This window comes from Phalacrocorax carbo, chromosome 5 (assembly GCF_963921805.1).
Source record: "Phalacrocorax carbo chromosome 5, bPhaCar2.1, whole genome shotgun sequence".
NCBI lineage: Eukaryota > Metazoa > Chordata > Aves > Suliformes > Phalacrocoracidae > Phalacrocorax > Phalacrocorax carbo.
In genome coordinates, this window is record NC_087517.1 from 32,759,956 (window position 1) to 32,774,802 (window position 14,847).

A 14,847-nucleotide genomic window follows, 5' to 3' on the forward strand; every position below is an offset into this window, starting at 1 on the left:
TAAAGGAGGGATAGCCCATATTTCTTCTACCTGACAGCTAGAAATCTTCTGGCATCATGTCGTACTTCTGTTGCTATCTCAAAAAGAAGCAGTAATAACAGGAATGCAGCTCAGGCACGACAGTGTTTTCAACTGCACCATTATTCTTGGCTTTCCATTTTGGACCTCCCTGTATACTTTTATCCTCCTAATACTTAGTTAACAGTGAGCCCAACTGCAGACCGAAATGGCTGCTGGGTATGAGGGGAGGGGTTGTAAAAGAGACAGAGGGTGGTTGTCTTCCAGAGATTGATGGACTCAAATCACCTCCGTGCGCTTGCCAAGCCTGGAGGCAGGAATCCTGGGATCGCTTCTGAACTCAGGCATTGTTTGGCTGCTGGCTGAGCTTCCCAGCTGCTGGCATCCACTGAAACCCTCTGAAAGGAATATCTGATAGAGTACGAATGCTGTAATGAGGCAAAATACAAAAAGCCATGTTGGAAAACAAAGGTCAGAGTTAAACCTTAAAAAACAGCCCCAATCTTTCTGATGCAGAAATTGCTGTGTGCTTGGTTTCTTTTTTTGGATGTGTCAGAGTACATGATTTTTATTGTCAGTGACAGTCCTAACAGAAAATTTATGTCTTTCTGGGGCTTTGTGTCTCATCTTTAACTCTTTGCCAGCTGAAGGCCAATTGCACAATGAGAAACCGTCTTCCATTATGCCCGCAGTTCTGGTACCTCAAAGTGAGTACCCAGGTGCAATAGAGAGGCAGCAGGGAAAGGTACCAGCCTTTGCCTTTTCATGATCTGTTCTGTATTTTATAAACACACATAGCTTTCTGGTCTTTTTTCTTTGTTATTTATATGATAATTGCTACTTTTGCTAATGATTTTGAAGCAAGATTCAGCATTTGTAGGCTCTTTCAGTGCTGCTTTTACTTTATTACACAAGCTAACAAATGTGCAGCTTCAATATTATAGGACTAAACAGATAGTGGAAGTCGTAGTAGATAGCAGTAGGTGAACTCATAGTTCACACTGATAGTAGGAGATTCATTCATGGTCCAGAAGTTGTCCAGTAGGAGTTGGTGTGATTTTTTAAGATCGTGTGAGCATAGTTGCTTTTAGAATGATCACCGACAAGTTTTAAGTTTTACTATCAATCTTTTGCTATGAAGCTTTCATAGGATTCAGAAGCTGTCTCCTTGCACCCTTTTATAGATTCATTAAAAGCACTAATACATTTTTACTTAAGCCTTAATGATTTTTCAAGTGGGCTTTAGGGTTTTACATGTTTATTTACAAATCAACAACCCTCAGGTGTGTCTGTGCAGGACCGTTAAAGGACTTATCGGCTTTCAGCCCTATATGGTTTGAAAAAGTAAAGAGATTTCACACTAATTGCTTGGAATAGCTAGAGACACTGAATACAGAGGCTTACACCATATCTGTGGACTGCATACACATGTAGAAAAAATTATGTTAATAAGAAGGCATAGCTTATGCTCTCAAAAGCAATAAAATTAAAACCTCTCTGTAAGGATTTTAACATTTTATCTGAAATCTGATAGAGCAGCAGATTTGCAGATATGAAGAAAAATGTGTAAACTCTTTTTTAAGAAGTCAAAATATTTTTAGCTTAGACTTTTCAGTCCTTACTATTTACTTCCAAATATTCTTCTTAAATTTTTCTTTCCTTCATTGAGAGTAAAAGTGCATGAGTTTTCCTGCTGACTTCATATCCCAGCTGGGTAGGTCTCCAGTGAATTACACTTAAATGACTTTAAAAATAGTAGGCATGTAATTTAAAAACAAAATCCTATTGAGACATCAGTAGTGATATATCATTACTGGTGCTGTAAGAGATGCAATGTCACTAACTGAACAAATCTGTTAGAGGACAGTTTCTGAGATAGCTGTAGAAAACTAAATTGCTGAGATCCGTTGAGGACAAAGAACTAAAACTCCTAGTAATGGATGTACTGTTGATACAGACTGCAGGCACTCTTCTGGGCTGTTCTAGATACAAAAGTGCTATTTAAATGTACTGTATGTGTTTGCTATTCAGTAATAAAATTTTGGCTGGGCTTGCCAGAAAACTTGCCAGTTTATGGAAAAAGAATAAGGTGCTATGTAGGACTGGGGCTCTCCCACTTACCAGCTGTGGGTTGTAATTAGCAGACAAGGCTACTTGAATGCTACTGTGTCCCAGTGGTTCCTTTGTATTTTGTTTGTTTGTGGGGAAAAAAGGAAGAAGAAACAAAATGTAATTTTGAGAGAGACTTGTGTTTTCATCTGACTTGCTTAATGGCAGATGCATGAGTAGAAGCAAAAAAGAACTGATTGTGAATTCTTCAGTGAGACAGTCTCTCAGGAGAGAACAGTACATTTTCTCACTGGGAAATATTCACTTTTAACCAAGAAAATTAACCTTAAAAGATGTTGTTTGGTCTCAGGCTGACAGAATGGATGTTGCAGTGAAGACCCTTGGCCTATGCTTAGTCCTCGGGGAGGGAAAGAATGCTAATGCTAACTTGGGGACACCAGCATCAACCCTTGCCTGTGATTCTCATGTTTTTGCAAAGCTAAAATTCTGTTTTCACATATTCTGTTTTATTTTCTTCTTTTTCCTGTTTATAAATAAAATTTGCAGCAATTTGCTATGATTTTACTGTCCAAAATGATGTGCATCTCATTTTGTAAATAATTTCAGTAACAGTAAGCTCAAGTAAGTACATTCATTTCTTCAGTAAGAGCACAGTTATGACGACTGAGGTCAGGTACAAACTTCTGTGATACTGAGGGTTAATCAGCTGAACAGGTTGGGCTGTCTGCATAGGCATCTTTGTACATCCTAAAAATCAAATTGGGAAATTTCAAATGTGAGGATGCTGCTCTAAATGACAGCAAAGGTGATGTGTACTTTGGCATTTGAACCAACAATACTATATCACTAGCCTGGGAGGTTGTTCTGATAAATATTGTTCTCTTTCCATCCTCCTCGCTGTGAATGATATGCATAAGTAATACGCATAGGTAATATGAATGAGCTGTCAAGAAGGTGGGACATGTACTTATTCAAACTGCTTGGTTATGGGTATAACTGTGTTCCCGTTGCAGGAAGCAGTGCAAGTATTGATTAAGCACTCAGCCGATGTCAATGCTCGGGACAAGAACTGGCAGACACCATTGCACGTGGCGGCTGCCAACAAGGCAGTGAAGTGTGCGGAAGTCATCATTCCCATGCTGAGCAGCGTCAATGTCTCTGACCGAGGTGGGCGGACGGCATTGCACCATGCAGCTCTGAATGGCCACATCGAGGTGAGTTGTTTAAGAGCATAATTGATCATTGGTTTATTTACTTATTTTCCCTGTTCAAACAGTTCACCTGCTGTGGCTAGGTCTAGGCCCTATATCCCTGACCCCACGATTCCTATCATTCAGCTGCTTTCCAAACTGTGCGACAGGTTTCCTACCTGCAGAAATGAGACAGTGGCTGGAAAGTACCTGAGCAGAGCCAGCACGCAAGTGAGGTGTGCATGCAGACTTGGAGAGCTGCCTGAGCCACTGGCTCCAGCGATGTTGACCTGCAACTCTTTTGAGCTTGACTGCCTGTGAAAATAAGAATGGCAGAAGGGAAGGAAGGGAAAACTGGTGGATTAACTTCATACTGAAGAAATGTTCAGCTGTGTGAGATCCAATCCGTCTGCTTTTCTAATTAGTCTTCTAGAAAATGTGCTTTTGTTTTTTCTACTATACAAGCAAATCCTTCTGATCTAATTACTGTTTCTATATGAAAAAAACATTGTTTTGTGAATAAAGCCCCTATGTAAAGGTTTTTGCTAGTGTCTTTAGATCCAGGTGCAAGGATCCTTGTTTGCCCATAGACCTGAAGATCTAGATATGGAATAAAAGCTCTTAGACTGGAACAGTAGGCTTTTGTCAATAGAAGTTGATCAGTTGTACTGTAATTAAAGGAAGGAAGAGGAACGGTAGTTCCTGTGAAACAATGATGGTGTTTGGCCTTTAAAATACTGCACTGTAGGAAAGAGATATTAATGCTTAACTGTCATAATCTAAAGCTCCTGAGCTTTTGGGTAGAGTATATCAGAAATGTTAATGGAATATACACTGTTATTAGCTGATCTCCATGGCAAAGCAGTCTATGAGAGGAAGACAATAATCCAGCTCTATAATTTATGATTCTATGAATGTTTTGCTGAAAAAGACAGCTGTTGAATGTGTTTTCCATTCAGTTTCATTTATTTTTTTCCCTGATTTTTCTTATGTTTAATGTTGGATGACTGGCAATGGGGAAGGTAGCTTTTCACCTCTTCGCCATGCTGTCTAAAAGGCCAGTGTTATATGTGAAGCAGCCTGGTGCCTGTCCACACTGCCATGGGCACATTGGAACTTAATGAAAATCACCATGGTGTGGCAGGAAATAGACACTCCCTGTTGAAAGATCAAGCAGATATTAGGGTTTGTTACCTCATGGTCTGCAGGAATCTTGTCCCAATCCACAAGAAAACCTCTTAAATTCATCTTAACAGTAAAAACTAAGAGCAGTGTTTTTCTCCCAGGCCTAGATCTTTTCTAGGCCTGTTTCTCTTCCAGGCTGTTTGCCAAGCTGAATTTGAAGCACACTGGAGTAGCAGTGCCCTGCATGCTCTCAGCCTCCTCTGTGGACACAGAACTTGTCCTCGTTCCTTGAGGCTGTCACTGGTCCATGTCATTAATGCACACAGCTTTGAACAGCATTTGTGTAATTCACAAGTTTGTCATTCAAAAGCAGGATTTTGTGATCCCAACTTTATTGCCAGAATGATTTGTTATAAACGGTTATGTGTGATCTGCAGGGTTGGTTTACTTGCTGTTGTTACTCCTAGATGGTGAACTTGCTCTTAGCCAAGGGGGCAAACATCAATGCTTTTGACAAAAAGGACAGAAGAGCTCTTCACTGGGCAGCGTACATGGGTAAGGCTTGGGCTGTTGCTTCTTCTTTTTCATTTCCTGTTCACAAACAAACAACCTGCTTTAAAATGGACAAGAGCAGTCCTGGCCATGGAAAGTGAGCATTGTATTTACCCAGGGTTCAGCTGATCTAAATACACACTGTTGTTTACAGCTTTGCAGCTGGTGAGAACTTGGCTGTGATTTCCTTTTTAACACTTTCAATTATGGGCTTTTTGTGTTGTGTTTTTTATTTTGGTCTTTTTATCCTCTAATTCCAGCCTGAGGTATATTTGGGCTTGAAAAAATACAGGTTATACTTGTTTCAGTTTTTGCTAAAAACTACTTTATATAAAATGCAGGTAAATACTATCATAAATTTTGCTGTTTATAAGTAGCTAAGTTATGACATTGTTAGGAAATGCTTCATAGGCTTTCTTCCTGTTAGGAGCAAGTTGTCATCTTTTGTTCCAGAGTGGGCAAGAGCAACCAATTTGTCTATTCAAAACATCAGTGGTGTTATCAAATACTGCTTAATTAGATCAATTGTCCTTATTTCTTTCAAGTTAAAGGAACATTTCTTAGAGTGGGGCTTTATAATTTAAAAATAATAGAGCAAGATTGCTTGTGATAGTTGTCACATTTATTCAAGAATTATTATTGGCCAAACAATATATTCTGGATTATAATTTGTGAGGTGTGTGTCCTTGACCAGGAACTCTTTCCTCTGACCTGTCAAAATCTTGATTTTAATCCTGACACTTTTGGAAATGAGATAATGGGAGATTTCAAACTGTGAAGAAAACATATTGTGTGGTTTTTTTGATACACATAGACAGATGGGAAGACTCTTGCCAACGAATGTGATTTGGCTTTTGAGCTAGCGAGCTAGCTGTGAGCTAGTGAACTGTGTACAGTTCTGGTCCCAGCTATACACAAAATATGTGGACAGGCTGGAAGGGGTCCAGAGAAGGGCCACCAAGATGATCAAAGGACTGTTCCGCCTGCCATACGAGGATAGGCTGGGAGAACTGGGTTTGTTCAGCCCTGAGAAAAGGAGGCTCAGAGGGGATCTCATCACCGTGTACCAGTACTTCAGGGGTAGCTGCAAAGAAGATGGAGACTCCCTTTTTACAAGGAGTCCCATGGAGAGGACAAGGGGGAATGGACACAAGTTGCTCTTGGGGAGATTCTGATTGGACGTGAGAGGGAAATTTTTCACATTGAGGACAGTCACCCATTGGAATAATCTCCCCAGGGAAGTGGTTGACTCGACCACGCTGGACACCTTCAAGAGTCATCTGGACAGGGTGCTGGGCCATCTTGTCTAGACTGTGCTCTTCCTAGAAAGGTTGGACTAGATGATCCCTGAGATCCTTTCCAACCTGGGATTCTGTGATTCTTTGAACTCCACTCTGTAGAGGTGAAAGGGTTTTATGTTGTGCTGTGCAATTTTACAACTCTTTTCCTTTTAATTCTTTTCAGAAATTCATTATGTACTTTTCAAAATATTTAGATAAAATTGAAGGTCTAAATTAACAATGGGGTTTAGGAGTCTGTAGTGTAATTTGGACAGAATTTAGATAATGAAACCTGAGCACCTTATCCTGTAAACCCTCACGTAGCTTCTTGAATGCTTAAATATCTTTGGGCACTTTGGATTTTGTTCATAAAGCTTCCTAGGTCCGGTACATGACCATAGCTGCCTCTGTCACGAAAGTTCTGTACAACTCAGACGGTGCACAACTTTATATGGTGTCTGACATAATACATTTTTAATTCTAAGAAAGACAGCTCTGCTTCAACGTGAAGCATTAAGGACTATTCATCAGTTACCCTTGATTTAATTTTGGTGGTTGTCTGGGAAGGGAGGCGAGATGATTTGGGACCTCCAGGGAGGAAACTGAAGATACAGGTGGGTTATAAGTTGCATTTTGAGATGCTCAGCTCTTCCCCTGTATTCCCTAGGGAGATCCTAATTCAGGGGTAGGCATTTCACTCCTGAAGACAGATGTCCCATCGATCTGGCAGTCAGCTCTCAATCTGTGTGACTGTTGAGGCTATTGCAATTATTTTATTTTACAAGTATATGTGTATAGACTATGAGTTCAGACTCAAACATTTTAAGACCTATATTCAGGGTTTTTTTTTTGCACAGTTTTGTGTAATGATACAGTGTTGGAGAGTCATAAACCTGATCCAAGGATCAGTGGATTCAGTAGAAAATCTTGGGTTTGTATTGGCAGGCTTTGGATCAAATTCTCCACTCACTTGAAATTTAGTTTTCTGTGACCTCAATGGTGCTAGAAAGGAGGATACCTTCATTTTATAATTTATTAAAGCTATTTTGTATTGCCAGCAAAAACAACAAGTGTTAGCAATTGTGTTTGCAGGTGACATTGACAGGATGCTGTTTTGGGAGACTTGTATTGTCATGCTCCTGTGCTCACTGTTCTTTCTGTAACTGGAAGAATAAAACACAAACTGTTATTTTTAGAAAAATAAATGGGAAAGAGGTGTGGTTTTGTTCTTTTAATGACTGGAAAACTAATTCAGTAAAGAGAAATTTGACACATCTGGTGAAGGTGAATGCATGGATTTCTTGACAAGGCCTGAAGCTAGGATTAAGAACATCTACGAAAATGCCTTTTTTTCCCCCCCTTGTAAAACTGTGGGAGCATTGTGAAACAGCAGTGAAAGGGGCAGTGCATTAGCAAGAAAGCAGTAATTTTGGAGAAGGGATGCTGTAGGGTGGTATACTCACTGATTGCTATCTTTCATCTTTTGAAGGTCACCTGGAAGTTGTTGCCTTACTGATTAATCACGGTGCAGAAGTGACTTGTAAGGACAAGAAGGGTTACACCCCACTTCATGCAGCTGCATCCAATGGGCAGATTAACATTGTGAAACACCTCCTTAACCTGGGGGTAGAGGTGTGTGCTAATGTGCTCTTTGTGGCTCCCGTGTTTCTCGGTATTTGGACATATTATTTTCTTCTTCCTTATGGATTCTGCTACAGACATTGGCAGAGCTTCTAAAGACAATTTTCCCATTTTCTGGACCACCGTGTGCTTCATGTGGTTTATTGGTTCAAGAGCCAGGAAATATTCTGGAATAAAAATATCTGATATGGACAGTAAATTCCAGGCCACCTTGCTGAAGAAATCAGGAAATATATGCTGCTCCTGCAGAGGAAGGTGGAATAATGAAATTTCCCTTGGCTCAACGTTGCCTTTGATATGATGAATTGTTGTTCTCAACGTATACACTGTGTACTTTACTAAACAGCAGTTCAGGCTGTTTAAGTTTAGGGACCTGTATTTCCTCTGTAGCTGACAGAGGGAAGAAGGAGGATTATCTTCACTCTGGAAAAGAACTTTTTTTCAGGAACAGACTTCTCTTAGTGTAATATTGTCAACTCAGTGGTTCCAAGCAGCAGTGAGATGACCAGAAGAGCCTGTACTGGTTAATCAGAGATGTCAAATAAAGCTGTTGCATTTGCCATTGCAAATGCCATCAGCTGACTTGACCTGTCAAAAAAATGTTAGGACTCCATGTTCACAGGCTGTTGGCTGTGAAGTTGGAGGGGAATAGGTGTTTCCTGTTATAAGCAGTACTATGCTAATAACTATGTTTAACTTCCACAATCTCCACCACTGGGAGAATGATCTTTGAGAAGCCTGTATTTCATGGAAGGGTATTCACATCATCCTTGAGTCTTTTGTACAATTTGTCTTGTCCTATTTTACAGAACATCAGTTGAATACTAAGCCGGTCATCAGGAAGTAGCATAATCTTAATTACATCTTTATAATACTGAGCTACTGAAAGTGGCTTCTTATTGACGTGTAAATGGCTGTGCAGTTTCACCTTCCCTTCACTTGGACGCCTTCACTCCCTTCACGAAAGAAATCTGTGGAAGGAGCTCTTAAGCCTGATTCTATTAATGGAAGTTGAATAGTTGGTGTTATAATTTTTTTAAAATAAAGATTGTGAGCTTTTTATTTATCCTACTTTCCCAGTTATATGTAAAAGCTTTCCAGTTTGTTAGGACTTTTGTCATCATTGTCATCATTATGTAGTCCTACTATCAGCCTTAAGCTTCATACTGGCTTTTAGAAATTGCCAGTAGGATAAAAAGTTAATAATAGTATAGATAAAGCATTCCAAATTAAGCTCTCTGGGAGTATATTTTTGTCAATGAAATTTGCTGGTGAGAAATATGCCCTATGACAGTCCAAGCCTCCAGCTATTTCCATTTGCCCTATGTAATGCATTATGTAAAATGGTAAACTGATGTCTGTAATTTTAACTGTGTCTCCTTGTCTCATTTTAGATTGATGAAATGAACATCTATGGAAATACTGCGCTTCACATTGCCTGTTACAATGGTCAGGATTCTGTTGTTAATGAGCTGATTGACTATGGTGCTAACGTAAATCAGCCTAATAATAATGGATTCACTCCCTTGCATTTTGCTGCCGCTTCCACTCATGGAGCACTGTGTCTTGAGCTACTAGTGAATAATGGGGCAGATGTTAACATTCAGGTAAAACTTGCATTGCAGCTCTTCAGTTTGACTTTATCCTATTTTGCATAGCTCAGGAGACTGGAAGCTATAATAATGAGTACAGCATGGTTTTAAATCCTTGATGGAAGTAGAGTAATGCTGAGAATGTTGATCACAAAACTGTTTGGATGAGATTACTTCTCACCAGAGGAGCTCTTAGTGCCTTGGTGAATATAATGACAGCTTTATGACAACTCTAGGCCAGCTACTCTCCTGAAGGCATGAACCACTACTAAAATACAGTCCCAGGAGCTCTCTCAAAATATTATCTCAGGGAGTGGTGGTAAGTCAAGGAACCATTCCTTTCTGGTGTTTTCATTCCCCACACAATATGGATTCAATGAAACCTGATTCTAAAAAGTTCCTTTTGACTTTCCCCAGGGAATTAAGAACTGAAAGTTTTTTGTTTACATATTTTAGCACCTAAGTTTACAAAGTCTGATTCTGTTTAGGGTATCTGAATGCTGTCTCTGAGATACAATTGCTACATCTTGGTGAAGCTGAAAGGGCCTTGCTGTTACCCAGCAGAGGGTACTGGTATAGGTACCAGAAGACTTGAGATCTCTGAGCTCATAGGATTTTGACTGCTTTACTTTAAACTCTCTGTGTTTCAGCTTCCCATCTGCAAAATTGGTCTCCTACCATTTAACACCTCTGGCAAGTCCCTTGAGATCAGTGAATAGTCAGTGTGCTATTTAAACTCACAATTATTAAAATGAAATTAGGGATTGTGCTTGCCAATGAACGCAAAACCCCATGCCAATACATTTGAAGCGGTGTGAGTAGTGAGGCTGGTACCCTTCCCTTGCTATTTTCTTAGCTCATCAATTTCCCTAATCTCAGTTTCTTTCTCTAGACCCAAAACATTGATCTCTATTCATTGTACCTTCCCTTTCATATGCCTTCCTTGTTTTCTAATTGTCTTTTGTAGACATCCTATTTTTGATTGCATGGAAATCTATTAACCAAAACTTTTTAATATAGTGGCTTTTATTCTGAGATGTATCTATAAAATGCAGACTGATAAAGAGGATATAGTTCTTGAATCTCTGAGACTGCTCCTACTTAGATTTATGGTTCCTCTGCTTTCCTTTATTCCTCTTGTTGGGTGGGTTAGGGAAAATAATGTCGGCATGGGAAATGTTACTTAAAAATAATATTCAAGAAAAATGTGATATATCTCTAGGTTTCTAGCAGGTATTGTGTACAGCCAGACTATAAGGACAGGCTCCACTCCAGCCCATTTCCTACTCATTGCTGAGGAACTGTTTTACTTGTATGCTTATACCTTATGCATTTACCATCATATATGGATTTAGTCCTACAGACTTCTGAAGTTAGTGGAGGTTTTATGTGAAGAATAGCTGTAGGTTATTGAGCTGAGAGACTTCTAATTGTTACCATCTCTTTACATGCTAAATGGTTGTTTCTTTGTTTTGTTTCTGTTAGAGTAAGGATGGGAAGAGCCCACTGCACATGACAGCTGTCCATGGGAGGTTCACGCGGTCGCAGACCCTCATTCAGAACGGTGAGCTTCTGTGCCTGTTTAATGACTCTCCAAAAGATTAGGCATTTCCAAGGTTGCAGTTTTCAGTTGTTCTGACCCACAGCACCAAAGGACTGTTCTGAGAGATGCTTAGCTCTCCATCAACTTCTGGCTTTGAGCTGCACCGACAGCTCTCGTTCCAGCATGTCGCCACAAGTTGAGATTTTGGTTGTTAATGAAATTCCATATACCTTCAGCTGATGGTGGTCCAGCTGATCTGTTGTGATTCTTAACCTGAAAACAAGAGTTCAAAGCCATATTTAGGTCTTTTTTTCTGCTGAGAAGCAGGTACAACTTTCTTTCTCAAATTATTTAAAAACTAAAACACAAAGTAGTTTCTAGTTGTTCTCCATTGGGAGCCCGGGTGTTCTTAGAGCTCAGACCATATTCTCTGCCTTCCACTCTGCAGCTGTTCTTCTCTCACCTCCCTTAGCTCCACCCCTTGCCACTGTCTTCATTGAGTGTTGAATAAATACTCAGGAGGGTGGACCAGCGCCACCTGGTTTGTTCTGGCATAGCCAGGATTCCTGTTTATCAGTCATTTGTCAGGTATCTCTTTTGTCCAAGGATACTACAGAGTATAACAAATACTAATGCTTGAGATCTGGCAGAGGCCTGTTTCCCACTGGCAGAAGTTGCTGTTACTGATTGTTTACTTATGCTTCCCAGCTTTGGCCACTATACTGGGCAGGATGGTCTGGGTTTTTGTTTGTTTTCTGAAATCCCAACCTTGGAACTTAAGTGTGAGATGTTTAAGATGGCTGAACAGTTACGCTGTAAAAGTAGTGACACATTTACACAGGATTGTATTTTAAAATGGAGGTCTTCAGTTCATCATTCTTCTTTCAGATCATCATGCAAATTGTTGTCATATCTCTTCTTGGATAAGAAATTAGTAATAATAAAAAGAGTTTGGGCAAACTGGAAGAAACTATGCTGTAACACAATTTTTAGTTGTTTAGTCAAATATGCTCTCTGATTTACAGCTGTTGTTTGCTCTCTGTTGGATTTGTGTATGAAAGGACTGGCAGTTTTCATCTGTCCTTCACGCCTCTCTACTCTTCAAGTTACCTGGGTTTTGCTTCTTCCTTTCATAGTTCGCTGCACCTCTAATTTTAGTATTGTACACAGATCTGATTGCAAATGACTATGCCTCATTGCCATAGGATATTGTGGAAGAGAGAAATGTCAATGATTTAAAGAAATGGAGTTTCATTCTGCATGCTTAATGAGTTGACTAAAGATGTCTCAATTTCTGGCTGCTGTCTCCAGTGACTTGTAGGGGAAGAATGGATTACCTCAAAATAGAAAATTGCAGATGTGATACCTATCTTCAAAAATGGTGGAAAAGAAAAGCTGGAGAATTTTTACATAGGTTGGCCAAAAATTCTGAGAAGAGTGAATGAAAAAACTGTTTGTAAACACCTAGGAAGGAGTGGGCAATATCTGGAATAGATTTTGCAAGAGTAAAAGATGGTGAAACATCGTAATTCTCTTCTACAGTAGGGTAATAGGCTTTGTGAACACAGCACAGTCCTCTGACTTTTCTGTGGGCAGGTGATGTTCGTGGAGACCTCTGCTGGTGGAGGCTCTTCCACCCCAGGGAATCTGTTCCAGCTTTTCACTGACCTTTATTTACCGCTAGAAAATGCTGTGTAGTGCTTTACTAGAACTTTTTTTTGTTGCAGTTATGGCCTGTTAACTCCTGTGAATAGTGGCCATGCAGTAAATATTACCATATCCTGATGTTAGTGAGCCTTTTCACATGCTTTCATGAAGTATTCTGACAGCAAACTAGTGGAGTATTAAAATACTGCAGTGTTGGAGCATAACTAGTTGGAAAACTACACTCTGAGATTAGTAATAAATAGATTGTTGATGAAATGGAAGGTGTAGTGAGGGGGTTTTCACTTTCCCTCCTGGGTCTGGGACTGTCCAGTATTTTCATTAACAACTTGGATAGCAAAATAGAAAATGTGCTTTTAACATTTGGAGAAAACATGAAGTTGGGAGAGACTGTTAGTTTGGCAGAATGTGGAGTCAGAATGGAAAATGATCCTGTAAAATTTGAGACAGAAGTTCTAATGCAAGTGAAGCAAAGGAAAGATCCCACACACAGACAGGGATGTCAGCTGGACAAGTTCAAAATGGCAACAGCCAGGTGGGTGGTGGTTCCTCAAGAAAGGATCTGGAGCTTGTAGAGGATCAGAACCTTTGTTGACCAGGAGTCAATGGTGTTGCGGTGCTTAAAAAAAAATCAGCAATGTACATGAAGTAATCCTTTTTCTCAGTTCAGCAGTGGGAGACGTCAGCTGTAGTACTGTTTCTGGTTTTTGACATTTTACTTCCAGAAGGATGTGGGCCAGCTGGAGAGGATGGGGGACGGACAAAAATAGTTGGAGTGCAGCAAACCTGACTTACAAGTAGAGACTGAAAAAATTACAGTTCCTTGGTCCAAGAAGTAAACAAGCTGCAGCAGAGAGGAAAGAAATAATCTATTTTTCCTCCTTGTGAGGATAAAACATGAGATGACATTTGCAACAGGAAAAGTTCTTCTTAAGTGCTGTTTGTTTGTTCTTTGGTAAAGCAGAGAAGGCACACAACTTGCTTGTTATTTGCAGTGTGCTCCTGCTGGCCTCTTGAACGAACTGTATTTATTCTTGTTGTCTTACAGGTAAGGTTGAGTGGCAATGCCTTTACAAATGAGGGCGTAGTTTCAGCAGTTTATTTTGTTAGCTTAATTGAAGGCATCCATTTGTACCTTTAGATGAGCAGCAAGTCTGAATCATGTACTTGACCATAGTATGTCATCCTGATCACCTATTTCCCACCATTTTTCCCCACAACTGCAGCTGGAGATGGAGTTGAAAATGCTGCTGGCAGACCACATCCAGTACCTGTCTCTGTGGCCGGAGTGGTTATGCTGCATTCGCTAGAGAGAAATAATGTTTGTGGTCACTGGTTCATGCTTAATCTTTCAGTGTTAAACTGTATGAAAATGCCTTTTGCAGGAGGGGAAATCGACTGTGTTGATAAGGATGGTAACACCCCTCTGCACGTGGCTGCAAGATACGGACATGAGCTTTTGATTAACACCCTCATAACCAGCGGAGCTGATACTGCCAAGTAGGTGGCTGAAGTGGAGTTGTTTCTAATGATCAAGTGTTATGTTTGATGCCTGGAAACACAGATACTCCTCAGGCTCTGAAGTGTGAAGGTTAAAATGTATAAGCATAATTGCACTGTACTTCAGTGGGTGACATGGGGATAAAATATGAACACCTGGGGAGTGTGGAGGGGAAGGAAGCCCTGCTATGTTCCTATTGCACCCAGTTATGCAGTAACAGGTAGTACAAGTACTGCTTCTTTTTCCTAAAGCATTGATGTGTTGCAGTGGTATATAATGTGCATAAAGTATATATGTATATAAAGTGCATTTTGATCACAGTTTTTTCCAGAAAGTCTGTAGCAGTGAGTTTGTATAGGGAACGTAACTGAAAAAAATTCATATGCCTTCCAAGGGAATTGTGTGCATATTCCTTAGTATCTAAATTAGCCTAATGTTTAGCAGCCTGTCATACATGGTGATTATTCTTTTGTCTTGTATCTTTTGGTATGACATAGGATAATCAATAGAAATATAGTATTGCAAAGCAGATGTTACTAAATATTTCTGATCTCAATATAACTAGAGCCTGCCTTGATGTTGCATGGTTTCTGATATGCAGGTGGCAATAGGAGTGCTTTTATCTGATTTGTGAGTCTGGGAGCCTTTTTTTAATAGAAGGACCAGAAGT

The 14,847-nt window shown here is 39.9% G+C and overlaps 1 protein-coding gene across 6 annotated transcripts in view; it reads left to right on the forward strand.

The window, feature by feature from the left end:
- Window positions 1-14,847, forward strand: part of ANKRD44 (ankyrin repeat domain 44) — a 146,874-nt gene that overhangs the window by 82,537 nt on the left and 49,490 nt on the right. For all 6 annotated transcript variants that reach the window (XM_064451956.1, XM_064451954.1, XM_064451958.1 and 3 more), the window contains exons 5-10: window positions 3,102-3,302; window positions 4,871-4,958; window positions 7,725-7,867; window positions 9,271-9,483; window positions 10,954-11,032; window positions 14,062-14,176. In XM_064451956.1, coding sequence (XP_064308026.1) covers window positions 3,102-3,302; window positions 4,871-4,958; window positions 7,725-7,867; window positions 9,271-9,483; window positions 10,954-11,032; window positions 14,062-14,176 — 839 coding nt within the window. The remainder of the gene's footprint in view (window positions 1-3,101; window positions 3,303-4,870; window positions 4,959-7,724; window positions 7,868-9,270; window positions 9,484-10,953; window positions 11,033-14,061; window positions 14,177-14,847) is intronic.